The sequence below is a fragment of the Rhinoderma darwinii genome, chromosome 1, assembly GCF_050947455.1.
Source record: "Rhinoderma darwinii isolate aRhiDar2 chromosome 1, aRhiDar2.hap1, whole genome shotgun sequence".
NCBI classification, from domain to species: domain Eukaryota; kingdom Metazoa; phylum Chordata; class Amphibia; order Anura; family Rhinodermatidae; genus Rhinoderma; species Rhinoderma darwinii.
Window position 1 is genome coordinate 60,807,126 of NC_134687.1, and position 24,702 is coordinate 60,831,827.

Genomic DNA, 24,702 nt, shown 5'->3' on the forward strand with positions numbered 1-24,702 from the left:
ATGATACGGTGCACGTGCTGAGCCTGTTTGTCCATGACACTGCTTAGAAACCTCAACTGCTCGGTAAACAGGTAGGGCTTCCGGGTAGGTGGGGCATCTCCACTCCTCTTGGCTTGATGGATCAGCTCCTTACGGAATTGGTCGCGGCTGCTGTACCACCTGCCCTTTACATGTTTCACTGGAACAAAATATTTGCATTTAATAATTTACTCATATTACATGGCACAGGAGAGACAGAGGTACATGCACTTACAGATTGTTTCACGTTCTGTTTTTTTCCCTATGGACCATTCGCTTGGGAAGATCTCCTTGCAGACCACCTCCCATGCAGCATCTTTTTGGTACCGATTACGGTACACTTCAGAACGGCTGTCCCACAATACTGGCCAATCTCTTACCAGCGTGATTAATTTTTCCACCTCAAACAGGCTATTTCAGCAAACTTGTGCAGCAGACTGTGGTGCAGCAATATCTCCAGGCCTAGTTCCACAATGCTTTGCAAGGCACTAGAGATATTTCCTGCTTTGACTTTTTTTAAAAAATATCTTTACTACATCATTTCTCTTAACTGATCAGTGAAAAACGGACGGCACACGGACAACATCTGATGCCGTCCATTTTTTCCACTGACCCATAGACTTGAATGGAGACTCGGAACACTGAAAACTGACATGAATAGTGCATGTTCTAAAAATAACGGAACTGACACACGGATCAGTTAAAAAAAATTGAAGTGTACATGAGCCCTGTTAAATGCATGGATTTTAGTGTATCCGAGTTCTGTCCATTAAAAAAAACTGACAGAACTCGGAAACAAACATCGGTCGTGTGCATGAGCCCTTACTGATCTTTTTATTATTTGAATGAAGTCAAGTCACCATTGAACCATTGAGTTCCATGATACTCTTGTCAATTGGAATATCTACAAGGATATATTTAGTACAACCTGGTTGCTTATTCAGAGAGTAATGTATTTTGGCTCATTTTAAGTTATAGGTTGTTTGTGGAAATAGGGAGAGGCTTTTCTTTGGCAATTATCACCATTTGTTGATGCCCATTAAAGGCTATGTAAACCTTTGAATGGCAATTATTATTTTTTTAATAAAAAGGTTAGTCAGTATGATTGGTGCAACTTTATTAATAGTTTTTTGAAGATTCTTCTTACTTTTTGAGATACAGCTGCTCTGTATTCTCTATACAGAGCATCTGTATCTTTCGCTATAACCTGAATCCATCAGTCCTGCGGACCTGACGGATTGAGGGGTCAGTGGGTCCTGCGTGTCTCTGACTGACTTTTTATTTAAAAGAAAAATGCCTAAGGTTTACCTAGCCTTAAACACTGGAAAATTCTCAATAGATATATTCATATCTTGCCTTCATTTTTACCACTGGAAATCCAATATTAATTTAATTTTTTTATCCGAAACCAGTATTGGTCAAATGCTCACATTTCTGTTTCTTCTATTTCAAAACCATTTGTAACTTTTAGATTATTCTTGTAGGTTCAACCAATAGATACATCGTTGATCTCTGTACTGAAAACAAAACATGATATATATCATCCAGTCGTGTCTAGCAGTCCTCTCATTCATGTGAAACAGCCATCAGTTCAGGCTTTCCACAAGCCTGTCACATTTTTCCTTCCATGCCCTCCGAACCCGGAGAAAAAGAAGGCAGGAGATGATGCAGAAAATAAGAGGGCAGCAAGCGCTGCAGCTTCAAAAACCACGGGAACACATCAGATTCGGTAAGGTTTTTTTCTATTCTTATTTTATACTGAACTTGTTGTCGCTGCTTTTAGGACTTTTGTTAACTTTAACACTGAATTCTTTACCACATTTTAGTCGCAGTTTTAATGTTATTCACAAAGGCTCATTTAATTATTAGAATATATTATGTATCTTTTGTTTCCTTTAAAGAGAACCTTAAAATGTAGCTTCACCTTTGGTGAACCTCAAACATTTGCATTACAGAATTAAATACAGTATACAGCACCATCCCTAAACTTCTATAATGAGAATCGCTCCCTTTGAAATCTTACAATAATACAGGGCAATGGCTTCCCAGCAGGTAGTTAGCAAACACAAGCAGTATTACTATAACCTTGTAGCCTAAAGCTCCAGGCCCACAATGCAAACGTTGTACTTGGGGCCCCCGTAACTGTTAGCTGCTGTTTCTAGTGCTGGTGTCCCCTTATGTGGGAGGGACCTTTTTTGCCCCCCTCAGACAGGCCTAAATTAGACTGCAACCTCTGCACCCCATATAACTATGCTACTAACCTTGTCTGATGTGTTAAAGACAGAAAATAGACTGTCCTATACAGTGGCCTGTTTTCTGCTGTCAATAAAAACTGTGTGACACTTAATTTCTCCTGTGATGACATTACAGTGGCCTGTATTCTGCTGGCGAATTTACAAGATATTGGCAGGGTTCTTTAAGGCGAACCTTTCACTAGGTTATAGTCACTGAACCACCAGCATGTAGTTATGCAGTTGAGGCTTAGTGGTCCAAACCTGCCCAGATTTAAACTGTTCATTTAGGCAATAGTTTGTAAAATAACTTACAAGATACTGAAAAGAGTCCAGGAGAGGAGTGCGGCAGCATTGTTCGCATGAACATTGCACACATGAAGGGGAGGAAAGTACACCTAGCTTCACTGTCCGGGCTGGCCGGCCTTAGGTTGGATATGCGGGGCTTTCTATTGCTACCCTCCAGAAATAAAAAATTAACAAAATATATAATATACATAAAGATATATTTAGACATACAGGCAAATATACACACACACACACACACACACACACACACACACACACACACACACACACACACACACACACACACACACGAGGCATGTATACACACACAGACTCGAGGAATGTATACATACACACACGCACGCACACACACGAAGCATGTATACATATATACACATATATATATATATATATATATATATGTATATACACACTACCGTTGAAACATTTGGGGTCACCCAGACAATTTTGTGTTTTCCATGAAAACTCACACTTATATTTATCAAATGAGTTGCAAAATGACTAGAAAATATAGTCAAGACATTGACAAGGTTAGAAATAATGATTTTTATTTGAAATAATAATTTTCTCCTTCAAACTGTGCTTTCGTCAAAGAATGCTCCATTTGCAGCAATTACAGCATTGCAGACCTTTGGCACTCTAGCTGTTAATTTGCTGAGGTAATCGGGAGAAATTTCACCCCATGCTTCCAGAAGCCCCTCCCACAAGTTGGATTGGCTTGATGGGCACTTCTTGCGTACCATATGGACAAGCTGCTCCCACAACAGCTCTATGGGGTTGAGATCTGGTGACTGCGCTGGCCACTCCATTACAGATAGAATACCAGCTGCCGGCTTCTTCCCTAAATAGGTCTTGCATAATTTGGAGGTGTGCATTGGGTCATTGTCCTGTTGTAGGATGAAATTGGCTCCAATCAAGCTCTGTCCACAGGGTATGGCATGGCGTTGCAAAATGGAGTGATAGCCTTCCTTATTCAAAATCCCTTTTACCTTGTACAAATCTCCCACTTTACCAGCACCAAAGCAACCCCAGACCAGCACATTACCTCCACCATGCTTGACAGATGGCGTCAGGCACTCTTCCAGCATCTTTTCAGTTATTCTGCGTCTCACAAATGTTCTTCTGTGTGATCTAAACACCTCAAACTTCGATTCGTCTGTCCATAACACTTTTTTCCAATCTTCCTCTGTCCAATGTCTGTGTGCTTTTGCCCATATTAATCTTTTCCTTTTATTAGCCAGTCTCAGATATGGCTTTTTCTTTGCCACTCTGCCCTGAAGGCCAGCATCCCTGAGTCGCCTCTTCACTGTAGACGTTGACACTGGCGTTTTGCGGGTACTATTTAATGAAGATGCCAGTTGAGGACCTGTGAGGTGTCTATTTCTCAAACTAGAGACTCTAATGTACTTGTCTTGTTGCTCAGTTGTGCAGCGGAGCCTCCCACTTCTCTTTCTACTCTGGTTAGAGCCTGTGTGTGTGCTGTCTTCTGAAGGGAGTAGTATACACCATTGTAGGAAATCTTCAGTTTCTTGGCAATTTCTCGCATGGAATAGCCTTCATTTCTAAGAACAAGAATAGACTGTCGAGTTTCACATGAAAGCTCTCTTTTTCTAGCCATTTTGAGAGTTTAATTGAACCCAGAAATGTAATGCTCCAGATTCTCAACTAGCCTAAAGGATGGTCAGTTTTATAGCTCCTCTAAACAGCAAAACTGTTTACAGCGGTGCTAACATAATTGCACAAGGGTTTTCAAGTGTTTTCTAATCATCCATTAGCCTTCTAACACAGTTAGCAAACACAATGTACCATTAGAACACTGGAGTGATGGTTGCTGGAAATGGGCCTCTATACACCTATGTAGATATTGCATTAAAAACCAGACGTTTGCAGCACATTAACAATGTATAGAGTGTATTTCTGATTAATTTAATGTTATCTTCATTGAAAAAAAACTGTGCTTTTCTTGCAAAAATAAGGACATTTCTGAGTGACCCTAAACTTTTGAACGGTAGTGTATATATATATATATATATAAATATATATATATATATATATATATATATACATATATATATATATATATATATATATATATATATATATATATATATATATATATATATATATATATATATAAATGAAAGACAGCAGCACTCTGTAGCAAATCCCATTATAGTGACGGGTGCACAGCAGATAATCCTGATCCAAGGACTGTATAATATATCAAGAAGAAATTCAGCAGCACTCCAATTTAAGTAAAAAATAAATTGCTTTAGTCAATCAAATGCAGAGATGAGACGTTTCTGTCCAGCCTTAGGACCTTTCATTGATTGATTGATTGATTGATTGATTGATTGATTGATTGATTGATTCTCAAGCTTTGTCTGCATTTGATTGAATAAAGCACTTTATTTTTTGCTTAAATTAGAGGCTGCAGCCCCTTGCGCACCCACACATGTCGCACATCCCTAAGGCCGGCCCTGATCTCTGTGCATGTGCAGCGTATTGTCCTCGGCTTTATGTGCGCTGTGCGAATGCGCCTTATGCTGCTCCCGGATTCATCTCATTAACTTGTAAATTATTTTACTAACTATTGTTTAAACATCCGGTTTCGATCTGGGCAGATTTGAAACACTAATCACCAGCTGCATAACGACATGCTAGAGATCTAGTGGCTGCAAACCTTACTACAGGTTATTTTTAAAGATCATGTTTATAGTCATTTAAGGGACATCTATATATAAAATTCCCTAATATTCGACTTTTGATGACCAGAAAGGAACTAACCTTTAAAAATAATCTGTCAGCTGTAATGTTTTCAAAGACGTTTATCGGGACCTGTTCAAATCAGTGTTTGGGTTCCATTCATCTGTTCAGTTCAAGCTAACACTTCCATTTGCATTACCATTGATTTCAACGGTAATGCTTCCGTTCCAGTTTGTTTCAGTTTGTTTAGCTTCCGTAAAGTTTGTTTTTTTCACGAAAACAATAGCGTAGCTGACTACGTCGGACCGTGCAAGAGGACCCTTACTTAACTTCCAAAAAGGAACAATGTTACTGCACCATAGTGGGCTTCCTCAGCCTCATAGCTGCTACATCTGTAGTTACACCAATACATAATGCCAACTACGATTTTTTTCCCTATAATAATGCTCAATTTATTGTTCTTTGGTGACATTACTGGTTTCTAGTAAAATGCTTGTTACGCAGGTTTTAGAAAAAAATATTGAGAGTACGAGATTTATTATAAAACACATTTTTACATTTTGAATATGAAAACACGCCACTCAAGCAGCTATATATAACATCGAGTGGGAGCTACTGCATTTTCTAAAAGCAAAAGAATACAACATACAGTATATATTAATGAATAGTTCGGTAACATCCGTGCAATCTTATTCGAATAAATACTCCACTCCAAAGTGTCTAGACAGCTATCTAGGCACAATGACATAAACTCTTCCTTTACCAGATAAATCGAAAGATGAGGTTTTTTTATTCCATGGAAATTTGAACTATTAATTTAATATTTAACAAAATTAGCCCAAATACCATTAAATACGAAACTTTATTACTTATTAACCTGTAAAGGTGGCAACGTCTTGTATTTATAAATCATTATACTAAATCCATAATTGTTGTTCTCTTCTATTACAGAGCTGTCAGTGCCTCAGTGAGGAAGCATGGTGATAATCATAGTGAATTACTGAAATTGCTGGCATTAAAAGAAGATCAGTGGATTATTTTAGATGACATTGTGGTAAAAAATGTTCAGAATGGAATTGTCTTATTTGAAGCAACTGAACATATGCAGAGGTAAAACATTGAGTGCAATAGTTAACAGGGTTAGGATCAATTCAATATTATTTGAAGCCCCAATGAGGCAAACTTATCATTGCATGTACGTCAGTTTTCTGGCATAAAAACTTAAAAAAAAGACATGGCATTCGGCCAAACACTATATTTATGATTCCACTTTTGACACATACGAAAGAGTTTGAAAAAGTCAGTGTGGCTTCATATTTATGCCGAGCTTTACTACTAGAGGAAAACAGCGCCAGGCTTAACCTGGTTATGCTTTCAGCCTAAGCCAGAGGATCAACCTACGCCAGATCACATGACTATGGGGAATGATGCTGTCACAACGCTCATACAGTGTACAAGTATTTATTCTTCCCCCGAATGTACAGAAATGACAAGCAAACAAATCTAACAAAAACATCACATTGGTAAATATCTTATATTTAACAATCTCTTATCAAGAAAAGATAAAAGTTATATTTCTGTCAGGTACTTTTCTTTCACTATGCATTTTAGCCTGAGGAGTTTCTGTAGTCTTAGGGTAGATTCACACGATGCGGTAAAAATCACGGTTTATTATCGCAATTACAGCAAATCGATGCGTTATTTGCAAAACCACTGCACCCTGCTGCAATTTCATGATAAACCGTGATATGACCGCACCATGTGAATATACCCTTAGTGTAAAAACCTGGATCTAATTAAAGTGTTAGTGCCAGCGATATGCAGGAAAATCCTAAAAGCAAAATCTGTCACTTATCCAGACGTCAGGCATAATTGAAGTCTGAATGACACTCAGTGCTTATAAAAATTACTTACGCCCTAAGGCTGGGGCACCATGGCAACACTTCTCCCACTTTGTGTTGTGCTGCACAATTATGTAAGATTGCAGCACAAACTCACATGCAATAGGTGAGCCACGTCAGTCAGCACTGAGGGGCCTGTAGGTCCTGTTGGATTTTTTGCTTCAGAGCATTTTTTAAGGGCGAAAACAATAAATTTAGGCCTCTTCAGCTAGAGATGTGATCATTATTAGCTGGATCCTGGGTGTCCAGAAACTGACAGACTTGGCTTAGACAGAACGGTACATCTTTTATGTATACAGGAGACATACAAGCTGTATTATAAAAAAGTAAACAACATTTTTAAATACAATTCTTTTCAATGGTGTACTTATCCTTTAACTACACACAGGAACTTGACCTGCCTAAGTAGAGTCGTGTGTTAACCTTAGACCATACTATCCCCCCACCCCCACTTTAGTAAAGACACATGACACCGAGGTTGGATGTGAAATGGCCACAGCAGCCGTTTATTAATTTCACAGTTTTATAAAAACAATTTAAATCCGAAACATTCGGATAACTAGTTAGGAATCCACCCGAGAATTCCTCCTAATAATTCACATGACCCAACATGGGTCAGAATCGTAAATAACAATTTAACGTTAACATTAACCCGAGCAGAGGAAGTCCTTGAAGCCCCTTCAGATATTCCTTTTTTTTAAGAACACACCGAATTAGCCATCTGCAAACCACCAATTACCTCCAGCCGTAAACCAGCTCGGAAGCACCGTTCACCTCTGCAGATGGCTCCAACCACTAGAAGTCCACTTCAAGGGGATAACACCCGATGAAGCCCTCAAGTGATATACCGACCACTAGAAGTCCACTTCAAAGGGATAACACCCGATGAAGCCTTCAAGTGATATACCTTCTACCAGAAGACAACTTCAAAGGGATAACACCCGATGAAGTCTTCAACCATGTACCTTTTTTGGGGGACGCATACCCCCGATGCGACCCCCCCACCATTTTGTACTGACTGGCCTCAAGGACTCCCCCCGCCAGCTGCCATGACAACAGAACCTACTCCGGAAAAAAGAAAAACATGTTAAATAAGCACACAAATAAAAACACAACGCTCATAGACGGACGTACATAAGACCTAATGAGTAACAAACCAAGGGTGGGAGGGTGGGAGCTTACTGTTTTCGTGTTACTCCTCCCGCTGCTTCCGGCTCAATGCCGAGAAACAGCGGGAAGCTCAGTAACGGCCCCCCGTCCCCCTTAACTCCTCCCCGTCCCCCCTCCAACTCCCTCCAACTCTCCCTCACCTAATTAACCCTTTCCCTACCAGGACGGTCATGTCGGCTTCCCTTAATCCCTGCAGGCTGCGTCCAGCCTCTTCTTCATTTTGACTAATAACATGAAGTGTACTTCCGATGGCCTTTATCAGTGATAAATCGGATGTGTCACATTTATGGGGTGAATACTTTTACATTCGTTTATTTTATGGTAAATAATTGTCATGGATGTAGATAATTTCATTACACTCCTTTCTAAATTTAAAGAAAGCCTGAATAAATCTATTGTCATTAAACCTTGTCATGCAATAAAATAGCCGAGGGGATGAATACTTAGATGCACTTCATAAACTCTGGATAAACTATATAAATTATGACTAATTATTTGCTTAAATAATTAATATATTAAAGATCCAGTCCATCTCATGTACCGGCAGCCTAATCAACACATGAGCTATGTATAACTGTGATCTTCCAAGGTTCATAGCTCCTGCAATCTCGATCATCACATTCTTCCATATTCAGCGTTATACTTTTCACTTTAAAAACTGTTAGAGTAATTAGAAACATCAATTCCTTTATACCACAAAGAATCTTAAAGTTTATTTTGATATGTCGACTGTGGGTAGAAAGCTAAACATAAAACGTTCAACTCTAACTAATAAGTAAAGGCACCCATTGATATGCACATCTCCCAACTACTGTCAGGATTCATCTGCCCATCTTTACTACAAGGACTCCTCTAACTGCCTGATTTTATTCATCATCATCATCATCATCATATTTTATCCCATTATTAGTTATATACATTTTAATTAGGAACTTCCCTTTCTCTCACTTTACAGATTTATTGTAGTCCGTCTATACTCAGGAATGGAAAACAAGCATTTGATTAGTTTTATTCAGAGCCTGGAATACGCTATCTACAGCTCAATGGTCAATGTTGTGTTGTACAGAAAAAATGATAACTTTAATAAAGTCATTGTTGAACTGGTTCCATCCAAGGAGTTAAACTGGGAAATCCCTGCCCTGATCGAGGCAGGATACACTGGGCCTCCTGAACCCTCAGAACCAATTGCTCTTCAAGAAGGAGACCAAATCCACTTTAGATTTTGTGGAAACATATCAGCATCAGGTAAAACTCATTTCTACAATGCTTTATTATACAGAAACAATGTAAGGTTATGCCAATGTTGTGAATTTTCTTTTGCTTTATTCTTCTAAAATGTATTAAAGCACATTTGAGTAAGCATAGTGATAGAGTAGCAGGCCCTATTAGAGGGTTAAATTAGGCATAGGAGCTTAAAGAGGCTCTGTCGCCAGATTATAAGTGCCCTATCTCCTACATAATGTGAGCGGAGATGTAATGTAGAGAACAGCAGTGTTTTTTATTTTGAAATACGATCATTCTTTAGCAAGTTATGAGCAATTTAAGGTTTATGCGAATTCGTTCCTTAACCCCTTAACTGGTTGCCGACACAGGACGAGTATGCTCGTCCTGAGCAGCGAGCACTTCGCGCATTAGGACGAGCATACTCGTCCTGTGTGACAGCCGTCCCTGCGCGCGTCTGTGCGCGCGATCGAGAGCGGGGCAAGGGCTGTAATACATAGCCACGGCCCCGCTCTGACAGCGGAGAGGAGAGAAACATCTTCTCTCCGCTGTTAACCCTTTGAACGCCGCGATGACAGCTGATCGCGGCGTTCAAGGAGAGGGGACTGCACATTGATCGCGTCACAGAATATAACTGTGACGCGATCAAAGCCAACAACTCGTATGGCCAGACAGCCCAGGGTCCAGTGAAGGACCCCAGGGCTGTCTGAACATATTTCCTGTTGTTAGGGCATACTGAGGTATGCCCTAACAACTGCCTATGTACGATCAGTAACAGGCTAATGTACTGGCATATAGATCTATGCCAGTACATTACAGTTACAAAATAAAAATCAAAATGATAAATCCCTTTATGGGATTAAAAAAAAAAGTTAAATGAATGTAAAAAAATAAATAATGGTAAATAAATAAATAAAAAGAATAAAATACACAGAAACACACATTTTTTATAATAAATCAACTTTTTAAAATATAAGTCCCAAAACACGAAATAATATAGACATATTTGGTATTGCCACGACCGTAACAACCTGTACTACAAATGTATATCATTCTTTATGATGATCGGTGTATGGTGTAAAAAAAAAAAAATATTAAACCTGCTGCACAACTGCTTTTTTCTGCATTTTAATCTAATTAAAAATGTATAGAAATTAAACGATAATGTATTTGTACCAAAAAATGGTACGTACATAAAGTACAACTCGTCCCGCAAAAATCAAAGTCTCATACAACTACGTCGTACAAAAAATAAAAGCGTTATGAGCGTCGGGATGCAAAGAGGGAAATTTACAAAAAATTGCTCTGTCCTCAAGGCTAAAATTGGCCGTGTCCTTAAGGGGTTAAGGACACGGCCAATTTTGGCCTTGAGGACAGAACAATTTTTTTAGATTTCCCTCTTTGCATCCCGTCGATTATAACTCTTTTATTTTTTCTACGACGTAGTTCTATGAGACTTTGTTTTTTGCGGGACGAGTTGTACTTTATGTAGGTACCATTTTTTGGGTACAAATACATTATCGTTTAATTTCTATAAATGTTTATTTTGGCGAAAATGCAGAAAAAAAGCAGTTCCGCAGCAGTTTTAATATTTGTTTTTTTACACCATACACCGATCATCATAAATAATGTTATACATTTGTTGTACAGGTTGTTACGGTTATGGCGATACCAAATATGTCTGTATTATTTCAAGTTTTGGGACTTATATTTTAAAAAGTTTGTTTATTATAAAAAAATGTGTGTTTCTGTGTTTTTTTCTTACTTTTTTTTTTTTTTTTTTACATTCATTTAACTTTTTTTTTTTTAATCCCATAAAGGGATTTATCATTTTGATTTTTGTTTTGTAACTGTAATGTACTGGCATATATCTATATGCCAGTACATTAGCCTGTTACTGATTGTACACAGGCAGTTGTATACCTCAGTATGCCCTAACAGGAAATATGTTCAGACAGCCCTGGGGTCCTTCAATGGACCCTGGGCTGTCTGGCCATACGAGTTATGGGCTTTGATCGCGTCACAGTTATTTTCTGTGACGCGATCAAAGTGCAGTCCCCCCTTCTTGAACACCGCGATTAGCTTTTATCGCGGCATTCAAAGGTTTAACGGCGGAGAGAAGATGTTTCTCTCGTCTCCGCTGTCAGAGCGGGGTCGTGGCTGTATATTACAGCCGTTGCCCCGCTCTCGATCGCGCTCAGAGACGGCTGTCACACAGGACGAGAATGCTCGTCCTAATGCGCCAAGTACTCGCCGCTCAGGACGAGCATTCTCGTCCTGTGTCGGCAAGCAGTTAATAGACGTGTCTTTTTTCAGCCGTACTAACTATGTAACTATGTAATAGACAACTGGGCGTTTTAAACCTTTTTACCCAGTGGGAATAGTAAAGAGAAGTGTATGACGCTGACCAATCAACGTCATACACTTCTCTCCATTCATGTCCATTTCTATTCAGCACAGCGTGATCTAGCGAGACCAGCCAGGACGCGATGTCTATCAACACGCCCGACACTTCTGTAAAGTTTGTGTGGGACTTACTCACACAGCACAGCGTAATCTCGCAAGTCCCACACAAACTTTACCGAAGTGTCGGTAGTGTGAATAGACATTGCGTCCTGCCTGGAGGCAATGTCTATTCACTCTCAAGACACTTCAGTAAAGTTAATGTGGGTGTATGTGACAGCACAGTGGGATCTCACGAGATCACACTGTGCTGAGTACGAATGGACATGAATGAAGAGAAGTGTATGATGCTTCTCTTTACAACGCCCACTTGGTAAAAAGGTAAAAAACGCCCACTTGTCTATTAAGAAATGAATTAGCATAAACCTTAAATTGCTCATAACTTGCTCAAAAATGATCGTTTTTCAAAATAAAAACCACTCTTCTTATCTACATTACAATGCCGATCAGCTTATGCAGGAGATAGGGCACTTATAATGTGGTGACAGAGCCTCTTTAAAATAAGGCTTCACTCCTTGTGCTAGCTCATCCTAGAGAAGAGAGAGAGAAATAATTAGTTTAGGGTCCGATTAGGCCTGAAAAAATTTGAAACTCAAGTGCTCCGATTGACGTGAAAACTCATGTATGGCACTCTGAGGTCTTCTAGGACATTATGTAACCTTTCAAGCTCTTTAACTCTAAAACTGCTTTAGAAATGTCATCCACCTATTCCTTATGATTGGTTGTGCTGGAGGGAGGAAAGGCTGCATGCAAGGCATTATGGGTAAGCCATTATAAATGATCCTTTTACTAATCTGTAAAATGACGTTAGGAGCTAGCCGGCGATCACCATTTTGCCATGATTCGTGTGCCGCGAACCCGAAAAGTTTCAGATTTCGCTGAATCTGATTATTTGTGAAAATTCAATATGAACTTGATTTGTGTAGTGCGTTTACTTTAACCCCCTAAGCGCACCAGGACGCAACTGTACGTCCTGGTGGGAGGTTACTTTGTGCACCCGGAAGTACAGTTACCGAGTCATTCCCGGTGCACACTGTCGGTGACAGTGTGCATCGGTCACTGAGAGGTCCCCGACAGCTGACACTCCACTGTTGCCTTCCAGAGGCCTATCACTGCTGATTTTCACAATTAACCCCTTAAATGCAGCGATCTATTGTGATCGCTGCATTTAAGGGATTTGTAGCAGATTGGCACCCCTCACGATGCGATGGCGGGTGGTGCCGATGGTTGGCATGGCAACCGGAGGCCGGATAATGGGCTCCAGGTCTGCCATATACGGAAGTCATCGGCTTCCTATCAGCGTCACACTGACAGTTATAATACATTACACTACTTAGGTAGTGTAATGTATTATAGCAGCGATCAGTGCTGCATGTCTTCAAGTCCCCTAGTAGGACGAAAACAAAAGTTAAAAAAAGTTAATAAAAATTTTGTAAAAATGTTCTAACATTTTTTTAAAAAGTTTTTAACGACCCAAACTATAAAACTATGATGTCATTTTTCCCGCACGGTAAACACTGCAAAAAAATAAATAAAAGATAATTCTAGAATTGATATTTTTTGGTCACAATCCCTCCCAAATTATAGAATAAAAAGTGATCAAAAACAGTACCAATAAAAACTACAACTCGTCCCGCAAAAAACAAGCCCTTACACAGTTATGGCTTTTAGAATGTGGTGACACAAAAAATAAATAAATAAAAAAACTGATTTTATTGTGCGAATGCTGCAAAACATAAAAAAATGTATACATATGGTATCGACATAATCGTATCGACCCGCAGAATAAAGTAAATATATGTCATTTAAAGCATGCAGTGAACACTGTAAAATAAAAAAGAATAAAAAACATTGTCAGAATTGCTAGTTCTTAGTCAACTTGCTTAACAAAAAATGGAATAAAAAGTGATCAAAATATTGCATGTACCCCAAAATGGTACCAATGAAAACTACAGATTGTCCCACAACAAATACGCCCTCACACAGCTCCGGTGGAGAAAAATTCTAAAAGTTCTGTCTCTCAGAATATGGCGACACAAAATGTGCAGTGTTCCAAAAGCGGATAAGATTGGGCATTATTTATCAGTGCGATACTGGCCACATATCTATGAATTATTATTTATTTACGCATTATTAAACCCTCTTATTACGCCCTGATGTATTCGGCCCAGCTTTCATATGCCCCCACATTATAAACTGAAAAACCAGTAAAACCCACACAGAACTACCACTAAGCTAAATCTGCGCTCCAAAAACCCAAACAGCGCTCCCTCCCTTCTGAACCCTACAGTGTGCCTAAACAAAAGTTTACGTCCAAATATAAGGCATCACCATACCCGGAAGAACCTGCTTAACATTTTATGAGGTATTTGTCTTCAGTGACACAAACTGGGATCAACATATTGTGCACTTAAATGGCTATTGCTATTTTCACTTTGCACCATCCGCTGTGCAATCTGCACCATGGCGTAATAGCACGTCGTGGTGCAGGTGGTGATGTATGGAGCGGGCTCACTTGCTGAGCCCGCTCCATACTCTGCAGATGTCAGCTGTGTATTACAGCTGACACCCGGGACCAACATACAGGAACAGTGATCGCGCTGTTACTGAAAACTGTAAAAATTACAATAAACTGCAATAGTATTATACCAGTGATCGAATGATCACTGGTTCAAGTCCTCTTGGGGGAAAAAATATATAAATAAATATTAAAAGTTAAAAAAAACATCCCTTTACCCATTCTTCCTCTAAAGTAATGTATAAAATAAAAAAATAAAACAAAATTGGTATCGCTGTATCCGTAAAAGTCCAAACTATTACAATATACCAGTATGTAACTCGCACCGTCAACGCAGTAAAAAAAATAAAGAATTAAAACTGTTTTTGGTCACCTTAGCTCTCAATATAAATTTGGTATCACCGTAATCGTATTGAGCCACAGAATAAAGGTAAGTTGTTGATTTTACCGCACAGCAAAAGCCGTAAAGACTAAATCCAAAAAACAATGGAGGAATCACAATTTTTTTCAATTTCAGCCTGCAAATATGTTTTTTTTTTCTGTTTCCCAGTACATTATATGGAAAAATAAAAAAGTTATGACTCTTGGAAGGCGGGGAGTGAAAAACGAAAAAGCAACAAATGGATCAGTCCGGAAAGGGTTCATTAATTTGTAATGAAAAAACACTTGTGGCGTCAAAATGCTCACTACACCCCTTAAAATGCCCTCAAGGGTGTATTTCCAAAATAGGGGTCACTACCTGGGGGTTTGTTTTGCTATGTGACCTCAGAGTCCTGCAATTGTGGGCCAATGTTTGAAAATCACCAAAATAGGCCTCAAATGCGCACGTTGCTCTTCACATCTGAGCCCTTTCATATGTCAAGGCAAATTATAAATGCCTTGAGGGGTGTAGTTTCCAAAATGTGGTCACTTCTTGGGGGCTTCCTCTGTTATCTGGTACCTCAGGGGTTTAGCAAATGCAACATGGTGTCCAAAAACAAATCCAGTAAAATCTGTATGCCAAATAGCGCTCCTGCCTTTCTGAGCTCTGCCGTGTGTTCAAACAGTAGTTTATGAATTCATGTGGGGTATTATCGTACTCGGGAGAAATTGCTTTACAAATGTTGGGGTGCTTTTTCTCCTTTATCCCCTGTGAAAATTTTAGTGGAAAAAAAATTTATATTAATTTTCATAGCCTAATTCTAAAAAATTCTGCAAAAGACTTGTGGGGTCTAAATGCTCATCATGCCACTAGATAGATTCCTTAAGGGGTCCAGTTTCCCAAATAGGGTAACTTTTGGGGTGTTTTCACTGTTTTGGTCCCTCAGGGGCATTGCAAATGTGACATGACACCCAAAAACCATTCCAGCAAAATTTGAGCTCCAAAAGCCAAATAGCGCACCTTTTCTTTCTAAGCCCTGCTGTGTGTCCAAACAGCAGCTTATTACCACATACTGGATATTGCCGTAATCAGGAGAAATTGCTTTATAAATGTTAGGGTGATTTTTCTCCTTTGTTCCTTGTAAAAATATCTAAGTTGTTTAAGAAAAAAAAGATTTTCATTTTCACGGCCTAATTTTCACTAATTTCACTAAATTCAGCAAAATCCCTCCGGTGTTAAATGATAGCTATACCCCTAGATAACTTACTTGAGATGTGTAGTTTCCAAAATCGGGTCACTCTTGGGGGTTCAACTGTTTTGGCACCACAGGACCTCTTCAAACCTGACATGGTACCTAAAATATATTCTAAAAAAAGAAGGCCCCAAAATCTACTAGGTGCTCTCTTGCTTCTGAGGCCTGTGTTTCAGTCCATTAGCACACGAGGGCCACATGTGGGATATTTCTAAAAACTGCAGATCTGGAAAATAAATATTGAGTTGTGTTTCTCGGGTAAAACCTTCTATGGTACAAAAACAAATTAATTTCGGCCAAAAAAATGAAATTTGTAAATTTCACCTGTAATTTACTTTAATTCCTGTGAAACGCCTAATGGGTTAAGATACGTTCTGAATGCTGTTTTGAATACTTTGAGTGGTGCCGTTTTTAAAATGGGGCAATTTATGGGGGCTTCCAATATATAGGACCCTCAAAGCCACTTCAGAACTGAACTGTTCCCTAAAAAAATAGGTTTTGGAAATTTTCTTGAAAATTTGAGAAATTGCTGCTAAAGTTCTAAACATTGTAACGTCCCAGAAAAATAAGAGGATGTTCAAAAAATGATTCCAACATAAATAGACATATGGGAAATGTTAACTGGTAACTATTTTGTGTAGTATTACTAACTGTTTTACAAGTAGATACATTTAAATTTAGAAAAATTCTAATCGGCTGTGTCCACAAGACCAAAGCAGGCTGTATACTGAAGGGGTTAAGGTTGTTTGGAGAAAAGTTAAATTGCTATACACGCTTTATGTTTTATAATGTAATAAATAGTTTAGGGTTTGTAGTCAGATTTTTAACATGATTATGTTCTTATTATTTTTTTAACTTTTAGATGGTGAAGAGACTGGAAAGACATTTTCACTGACATTTCACTCACAAAGAAGGCAGAAAAAATACTTGGACCTTACTGTTGTGGATGAGTTTGGAAACTACAGTTCCCCACATTATAAGGGGACTGTTGTCTTTTATAAAATATCCAAGGAGGAAGTTACTGGAAGTTACAATACAGGACACTCCACCGATAACTTTATACAACAGAGAACTCCAGTATGCAAGCTACCAATAACTCTTCCAAAGGTACCTGTTTTCTGCTTAAAAATACATTTATATCATACATATTATAAATGTAACCCCTTGACTTTTTTTTGTTTTTTAATTTTTGTGTTTTATGTTTCCGCCTTTCAAAATCTATAACTTTTTCTGTCTAAACAGCCGTATGCGGGGTTGTTTATTGTGGGACAAGTTGTCATTTGTAATGGCACCATGTAATGTGCCATATAATGTACTGGGAGAGATAATAAAAATATCTTTGTTGAATGGGTGAAAAACAATGATTTCTCCCTTGTTCTTTGGGTTTTCGTTTTTATGGCGTTTAGCATGCGTTAAAAGCAAAATGTTAACTTTATTTTTCTGGTCAGCATGATTACGGCGATACCAAATTTATATTGCTTTTTTATGATGTGCTACTTTTACCAAAAAAACAAATTGTTAAAATAAAAATTTATTTTGTGTTGCCATATTCTGAGTCTTTTTTTTAATTATTTCTGGCAATGGAGCAGAATGAGCGCTTGTTATTTTGCAGGGCAAGCTGTAGTTTTTATTGGTACACTTTTAGGGTACATATGACTTTTGATCACTTTTTATTCCATTATATTTTCAAGGAGCTAAGGTGACCAAAAAATAGTAATTCTAGTGTTTTCATCTTTTCTTTTCTCTTTTTTTTAACAGCGTTCACCCTGTAAGTTAAATAATGTTATATTAGAAAAGTTTGGATTTTCACGCATGCGACAATACCAGTTATGTTTATTTTTTTACAATACTTTAGAAGAAAAATCAGATTTTTACTTTTAATATTGTATCATTTTTTGTACATTACTAAAAACTTTATTTACATTTTTTCAAAATTATTTCTTTAGTCCTCCTAGGGGACATGAACATGCGATCATTCGTTCACTAGTACAATACACTGCAATACCTGATTCCTATTAAACCCTGCCACTGGACAAAGATGGCAGACCTCGGCGCCTTTATCGGGCCTCCAGGCTGTCAAAAGAACCATTGGCAACCCACGATTGTGTTGCGTGGGTGGGCTATGGGATGATGGGGGTGACCCTCTGTTTCTAATGGCTTAGATGTCACGCTCCCTATTGACTGCTGCATCAAAGTGGTTAAACGTCCAGGATCAAATTTATCTCCTATCCCGGCCATTACAATGAAGTGTCTACTGTAACATACTGTGTCCAGCCTGCTTCATGCTCCCCCTTCTTGGCCATGACGTATAGTTACGTTAAATGTCTGTAAGGGTTAAAATTGAAAAGGGTTTAGTATGAATATAAAATATTCTTGATCTATGTTCCTGTTTTGCTTGTGTTTTAATTTATGAGAACACATTCTGGGGGTCACTTATTCAATGTAATGCTGTTTGTATTTCTAGCCATGCTGGAATTTTTATTCAATATCCAAACAAATTTAAACCTATGAAACCAATGAGGTTAGAATCTGATAGAGCAAAGTTAAACATATCCCTTACTATTGTGGATACTTTTTTCTGTCGAAATACGATTCACAAAATAATTATCACCTTTATAAGCTGTGGTCTAGTTGTCTCCAACCTGTGGATCACCAGCTCTTCAGAAACCACTACTCCCAACAGATGGAAAGCCAAAGGTTTATGATCACTGCAAAAGTCATTATGGCCTAATAAACATAAAATCCATCTAGCTTCAGGCAGATATCTCATGGTCAGTGTGACACCTTATGTGGCACTGGAGCTGGCATCATAGTTGGACTTGTCAATAGGGCATATAAGTTGAACTGGTTTACTAACCTAAACAGTGCTGTCTCCCTGATTCCAGCGCTGTTTTTTTTATTCTCTGGACCCAGCCTGTTCCAGAAATATGGCCCATGTTGTGTTGGCTCCCGCTATGCTAATTTGCTGTAGTTAGCCAACAGGGCGTGAACTACCCTCACGCTACCTAGCGCTGATTGAGCAGCATCAGAGGCAGGGAAGCTAGCTCCACCCCATTGGCTAACTACAGCAAATTAGCATATAGGGATCCAACACATCAGTGGGCCATATCCCTGGAACGGGAGGGGGGGGGGGTTCAGAAAAAAAACTATTCAGGTCGGTTAACCAGCTCAACTTATATGACCTAGTGACAGATCCCCTTTAAGGTTTTTTTCCCGTGAAGCCATGTCTTTTTCTGGGTGAAATTGGGAGATGGCAAGAAGATTTCTTAACACACTGAGTGATCTCCTTGGTACATTAATTTTCAAAGCAGCTTAATATTCTTGACCCAGTTACATCTAAAACACTTAACACTCAAAACAGATGTAAACATAGAATCCATTTCACATCTGACAAGGTAAATGTTTAAAAATAGGGTATAAAAATAGGGTAAACATGTTTTAATAGGGTAGCTAATTTCATAGCAGTTATAATACTGAAAGTCAGCCTTAATTTTTGTACTGTATAAAACATTCAGTAATATATGGGATATTGCAATAAAATAGATAGGAATTAGGAGCCACTGCATAGTTCATTTTGTAAAAGGTCAAGGCCACAAATGAAAGGCATTTATGGATGGTACAAACTATGCCTGGTTTGTAACTTCTAATAGATTTTAAATAGCAGCATCAGATTAATGATATGGTATCATCTATAATACATATTATTACAGCTGTTTTCCTTGTTTTGTGCACCAGGTGGAGAAAAATATCAGTCGTCCATCAAGTACAAAGCTTATGAAATTGGGTCCGGGAGGTAAGAACTGTACAATATTTGTGTAGTAGATATAAAGTTTTTTTTTAACCATAAAACCATGTATTCTGATAATTTCAAGAGAATAATTGTAATGAAATTCAGCTTTCTGTGCTATACTGAATGTGGGTGCCATGTACGTAGGTGACATTTTGTTTGAATCCCTAACGTCTCCTTCTCCAACTTTGTAAAGAGGATCTGTCAGCTCTCCTGACAAGTCAGTTTTAGTGAATAAATTGACAGCTTGGTGTTGCCATTCTCCTTGTCAATGGGGCGTGTCCCTACACAGTCTGACATTGTCCAATCAGTGCTGACAGTATCAGACTGTGTAAGCACACGCCTCATTGACAAGGAGAATGGCCACACCCAGTTGTCAATTTATTCATACATTTCTAGGAGGAATAACGGAGAAAAGACACAATGCAGTCTTCTAATAAAAGATGACCCCGCATTGTTATATTATGAGGAATTAATACATTTGCTAAAACATACATATCAGGAGAGACTCAACAGTGCACTGGGATGCTAACGTGACACATACCTTCAGCACGCTGATGCTTGGCGCAAGCTTTAATTCTGCCAGTTGCCCCCTTAGATGGTGTCTTGATAATTCTATCTTTCTTTCTATGATTCAATAACAGATATGTTGTGGGACAGTGTTCTCAAATGGGTGGCTCAAGAACTTTCAGAAGAAGATGCCTCAGAGCTGTTACTTTCTCTACCCATTCATCGCAGTACTATCCAGCTAGTGAGATTGAAAAGTCCAGATAATTTGACTGATCAGATCTATGAATTACTGAGTCTTTGGAAGAAGAGGCTCCCCACATCAACAGACAAGTTCCGGCTTTTAGCCCGACATCTACAGAAGAGTGGTAGAAGTGATCTAGTTGAGGAGATGAAAGTGAAATGGGAACCGAACATGCGTGAACTAAAAACAATGTAAACTCTCAATGAAACTGTATTGTACGGTATTTAACACCAGCAGTAATATTCTACTTCTGTATATTTTTTCTACAAAAAAAAAATGTGCTGATGTTAAAAAGATAAAAATCAAATTAAAATGAATCATCTATAAATTCTAATCAGTACTAGATTTATATCTCAGGAACCTATAGTCATTGCGCCCTATGTCCCTCCCAATGGTAAATCAACACTAACATCACACCCCAAATGTAAATAAAAACACATAAACCTGAAATAAGTTTATATAATGGAACAAGCATCATACAAAGTCAATACTTGCATGACATCACATGGCTGAGTGCAGTGCAACAAAGTATTCATCTATCAGTGCTTATAGCAATGAGGAATATCACATATTTATAAGTATTGAATGAAGACTACTTTACCTGCTCGTCCACACACCAGGAGTACGAGCAGCACAGCAGAAACCAGACCTCCCTAGGGCCAAAAGGGTGCCAGTCTCCAGGAATCTGACTTGTAGATCCCGTAATCATAAGCAAAAAGGGAAGAGAGGCATCTTCTGCACACATGGGTGAATAAACTGTTTGATATCTACTTGGAGTGTTGCCTCCTCCTTTTTTACTGTACCAACTAACACTACATGATGATTAAAATTAAGCCCTAAAACTAAGGCCGGATTCACACGAGCGTTGCGTTTTTGCGCGCGCAAACAACGCAGCGTTTTGCGCGCGCAAACACCATTTGACAGCTGCGTGTGTCATCCGTGTCTGATGCGCGGCTGAGTGATTTTCGCGCAGCCGCCATCATAGAGATGAGTCTAGTCGACGCCCGTCACTGGCCAAGGTGCTGAAAGAGCTAACTCTTTCAGCACCCTCGACAGTGAATGCCGTGAAAAAAGAAAAAGTTTGTACTTACCGAGAACTTCCCGGCCGTTGCCTTGGTGACGCGTCCTTGGTGACGCGCCTCTCGACATCGGGCCCCACCTCCCTGGATGACGCGCCAGTCCATGTGACCGCTGCAGGCTGTGCTTGGCCTGTGATTGGCTGGAGCTGTCACTTGGCCTGAATTGTCATCCCGGGAGGTCAGACTGGAGGAAGACGCCGGGAGTTATCGGTAAGTCAGAACTTCTTTTTTTTTTTACAGGTTCATGTTTATTGGGATCGGTAGTCACTGTCCATGGTGCTGAAACAGTTTAACTCTTTCTGCACCATGGACAGTGACTATCTCCTGACGTCGCGTACCGATAATTTTTTTGCCGGGTTCGGCCAAATCGAGTTCGGCCGAACCCGGTGAAGTTCGGTTCGCTTGTCCGGCTTCGCTAATCGCAAAGACACTCCGTTTGGATGTTCGGAAACAGAAAAGCACGTGGTGCTTTTCTGTTTACATTCATCCTTTTGACAGCTGTTGCGCAAACACGCAGTTCGCACGGAAGTGCTTCCGTGCGACATGCGTGGTTTTCACGCACCCATTGACTTCAATGGGTGCGTGATGCGTTGAAAACGCTGAATCAACGGACATGTCGTGAGTTTTTTGCAACGGAGCAACGCTGCGCAAAAAACGCTGCCATGTCTGCACGGCCCCATTGACTAATATAGCTACGGGCAACGCACGTGAAAATCACGCGCATTGCACGCGCGTATTTTACGTTCGTCTGAATAAGCCCTAAGGAGCATGAGCCCTTTCCTGAATGGCCGAATCCAGAGATGGGCATATTGTGCCTAATGGGCAATCTGGCCCCAATTCTAAAAATGTTTCTGTAAGTATATACAAAACATCACGTTATAGTTTTTTCCCTATACTTATGGTACAATTTTGCAACATAAAAGACACACATCCAGAATAAATCTATCTATCTATCTATATATATATATATATATATATATATACACTGTATGTATATAAACACAGATGTGTCCTTCCTTAGTTTCTCTCTAAATCCGAAATACAGATGAGTCCTTCCTTACCTTTCCTCATATCTCAACATATTCTGATATGTGTGCCATGTGGTGACCAGCTTTGAAAAAAACACATGATTTCGCAATACTTTGAGATGTCTATGTATATGTGTCTAACTGTGGCCATCCAGTGGTTGGAATGTGAATTGCAGCCTGTCAAGGGTTTTGCTAGCATGTTGTGATATTGTATTGAATTTGTTTGATAAGAAACTGGACTGATGGCATCCATCAGATGCATTCGTCGACCATCCATCACCCATAGACTACCATGTTAACATATTAACCATGTTGCTCAATGTATGCCATTATTTCAGCCGATTTATTTTTTTTATTTTATTTTTTTTAAATTACAGGTTTATTTTATTATTATTTTGATGGCTTGGCTAGACAGCAGGCAAATATGTGGTAGAGATAAGTATTTCCTGCATATGAGATAATTAGAAGCTGAAATACTTTAATACAGATTTCTGCATCCATTGTTTTCTATAATAAAAATGCATCTCTGTAATAGAAAACTGCCCATCAGCAAAGCATAGGTGAAACAGAGAGATCTATTACCTATCATCAAACACCGCACACAGGCAGCAAGCTACTACACTGGCACTCCTTGCTCTTGTAAAACTAGTATAGTCACTCAAGGGGTCCTGGAGAAAAACAAGCAAATAAACTCATAGTTGTGACGGCGATGGTTCATGACATCACACCTCTCCATCCTGGTATATAAAGACCAAGCTCTTATGCCTCCCTACGTCTTTGTTGAAGATAATAGTAATATTAACTTTTGGTCAACCACCCCCAATCTTGTTTACTTTGCGATTTTGGAGATGAGGTGCAGGTTTAGTCCATATCAGCGACACTACTAGGCCTCCTCCTCCCATTGGGTTCCATAGCAATTAGAAGGCTTCTAGTATAGTATGTAGACCTTTGTTAATCACTCTAATGACAATCCAGTCATCTTGGATGAACGCTAGACCAGCAGTGCTTATTAACTATTGAATAAAGAGAGAACAGCAGCACATCACAATTCCAGCATTCATGGAGGATAATTCTACCAATGCTTCAAGCATCCGGTGCACGCAGTAGTAGTGGGAGTATGGGAGTTGTAGCCCATCAACTCCAAACGGACATCAAAGAAAGAAAAACTGCAGCACACGTGTTTTGATGGTATCAAAAAGGCACAGGAAATTTTATTTCACCTTCACAGCGTCGTTTCGACCCTAGTGTGGGTCTTTTTAAAAAAGACCCACACTAGGGTCGAAACGTCGCTGTGATGGTGAAATAAAACTTCCGGTGCCTTTTTGATACCATCAAAACACGTGTGCTGCAGTTTTTCTTTCTTTTATAAACTATTGAATGCCATCTTACTACAATTATGTAATGTGTAAAGAAATGGTACGGAATCTGTATTTGTCCCAGATATGTATCTGTACTATTTTTTAATGTGATGAATAGCCTTTGCTTTTTTTCTATTATTGTGTCAAATTATTTTGTAAAGCAATAAACTATAAACGATTTATAATTTTGATCTGGCTGTATTGAAGTTTGTACACAAATTGTGAAAATATTTTTTCATCCATTTTTGAGGCATCTATTTTTTGTTGATTATTTCATGCTTTAATGTGACAACTAATATTGACCGCTGTTCATTCCTTTCCTAAATACTGTCCTATTCTATGCTGGTCATTTCTGTGTTGTCTGTAATGTTTATATTGTAATGTCCTTGCTAATAAACATTTTACACACACACAGACACACACAGACACACTAGTATGGCATCTCCCCTATAAATTGCAGCCTATTAAAATGCAGATACGCTGTGGCATCATCCAAATAGAGCAATGGCCAAACCCACACACTAGTGATCTCATAACTGACAGTAGGGT

At 39.0% G+C, this 24,702-nt stretch overlaps 1 protein-coding gene across 2 annotated transcripts in view; it reads left to right on the plus strand.

Moving 5' to 3' along the window:
* DTHD1 (death domain containing 1) overlaps positions 1–23,962 on the plus strand; it is a 68,638-nt gene extending 44,676 nt beyond the window's left edge. For both annotated transcript variants that reach the window (XM_075858984.1, XM_075858974.1), the window contains 6 exons: positions 1,503–1,747; positions 6,216–6,374; positions 9,291–9,580; positions 17,013–17,257; positions 19,886–19,943; positions 20,582–23,962. In XM_075858984.1, coding sequence (XP_075715099.1) covers positions 1,503–1,747; positions 6,216–6,374; positions 9,291–9,580; positions 17,013–17,257; positions 19,886–19,943; positions 20,582–20,883 — 1,299 coding nt within the window. In that variant the 3' untranslated portion in view covers positions 20,884–23,962. The remainder of the gene's footprint in view (positions 1–1,502; positions 1,748–6,215; positions 6,375–9,290; positions 9,581–17,012; positions 17,258–19,885; positions 19,944–20,581) is intronic.
* The last annotated feature ends 740 nt before the right edge of the window (positions 23,963–24,702 follow it).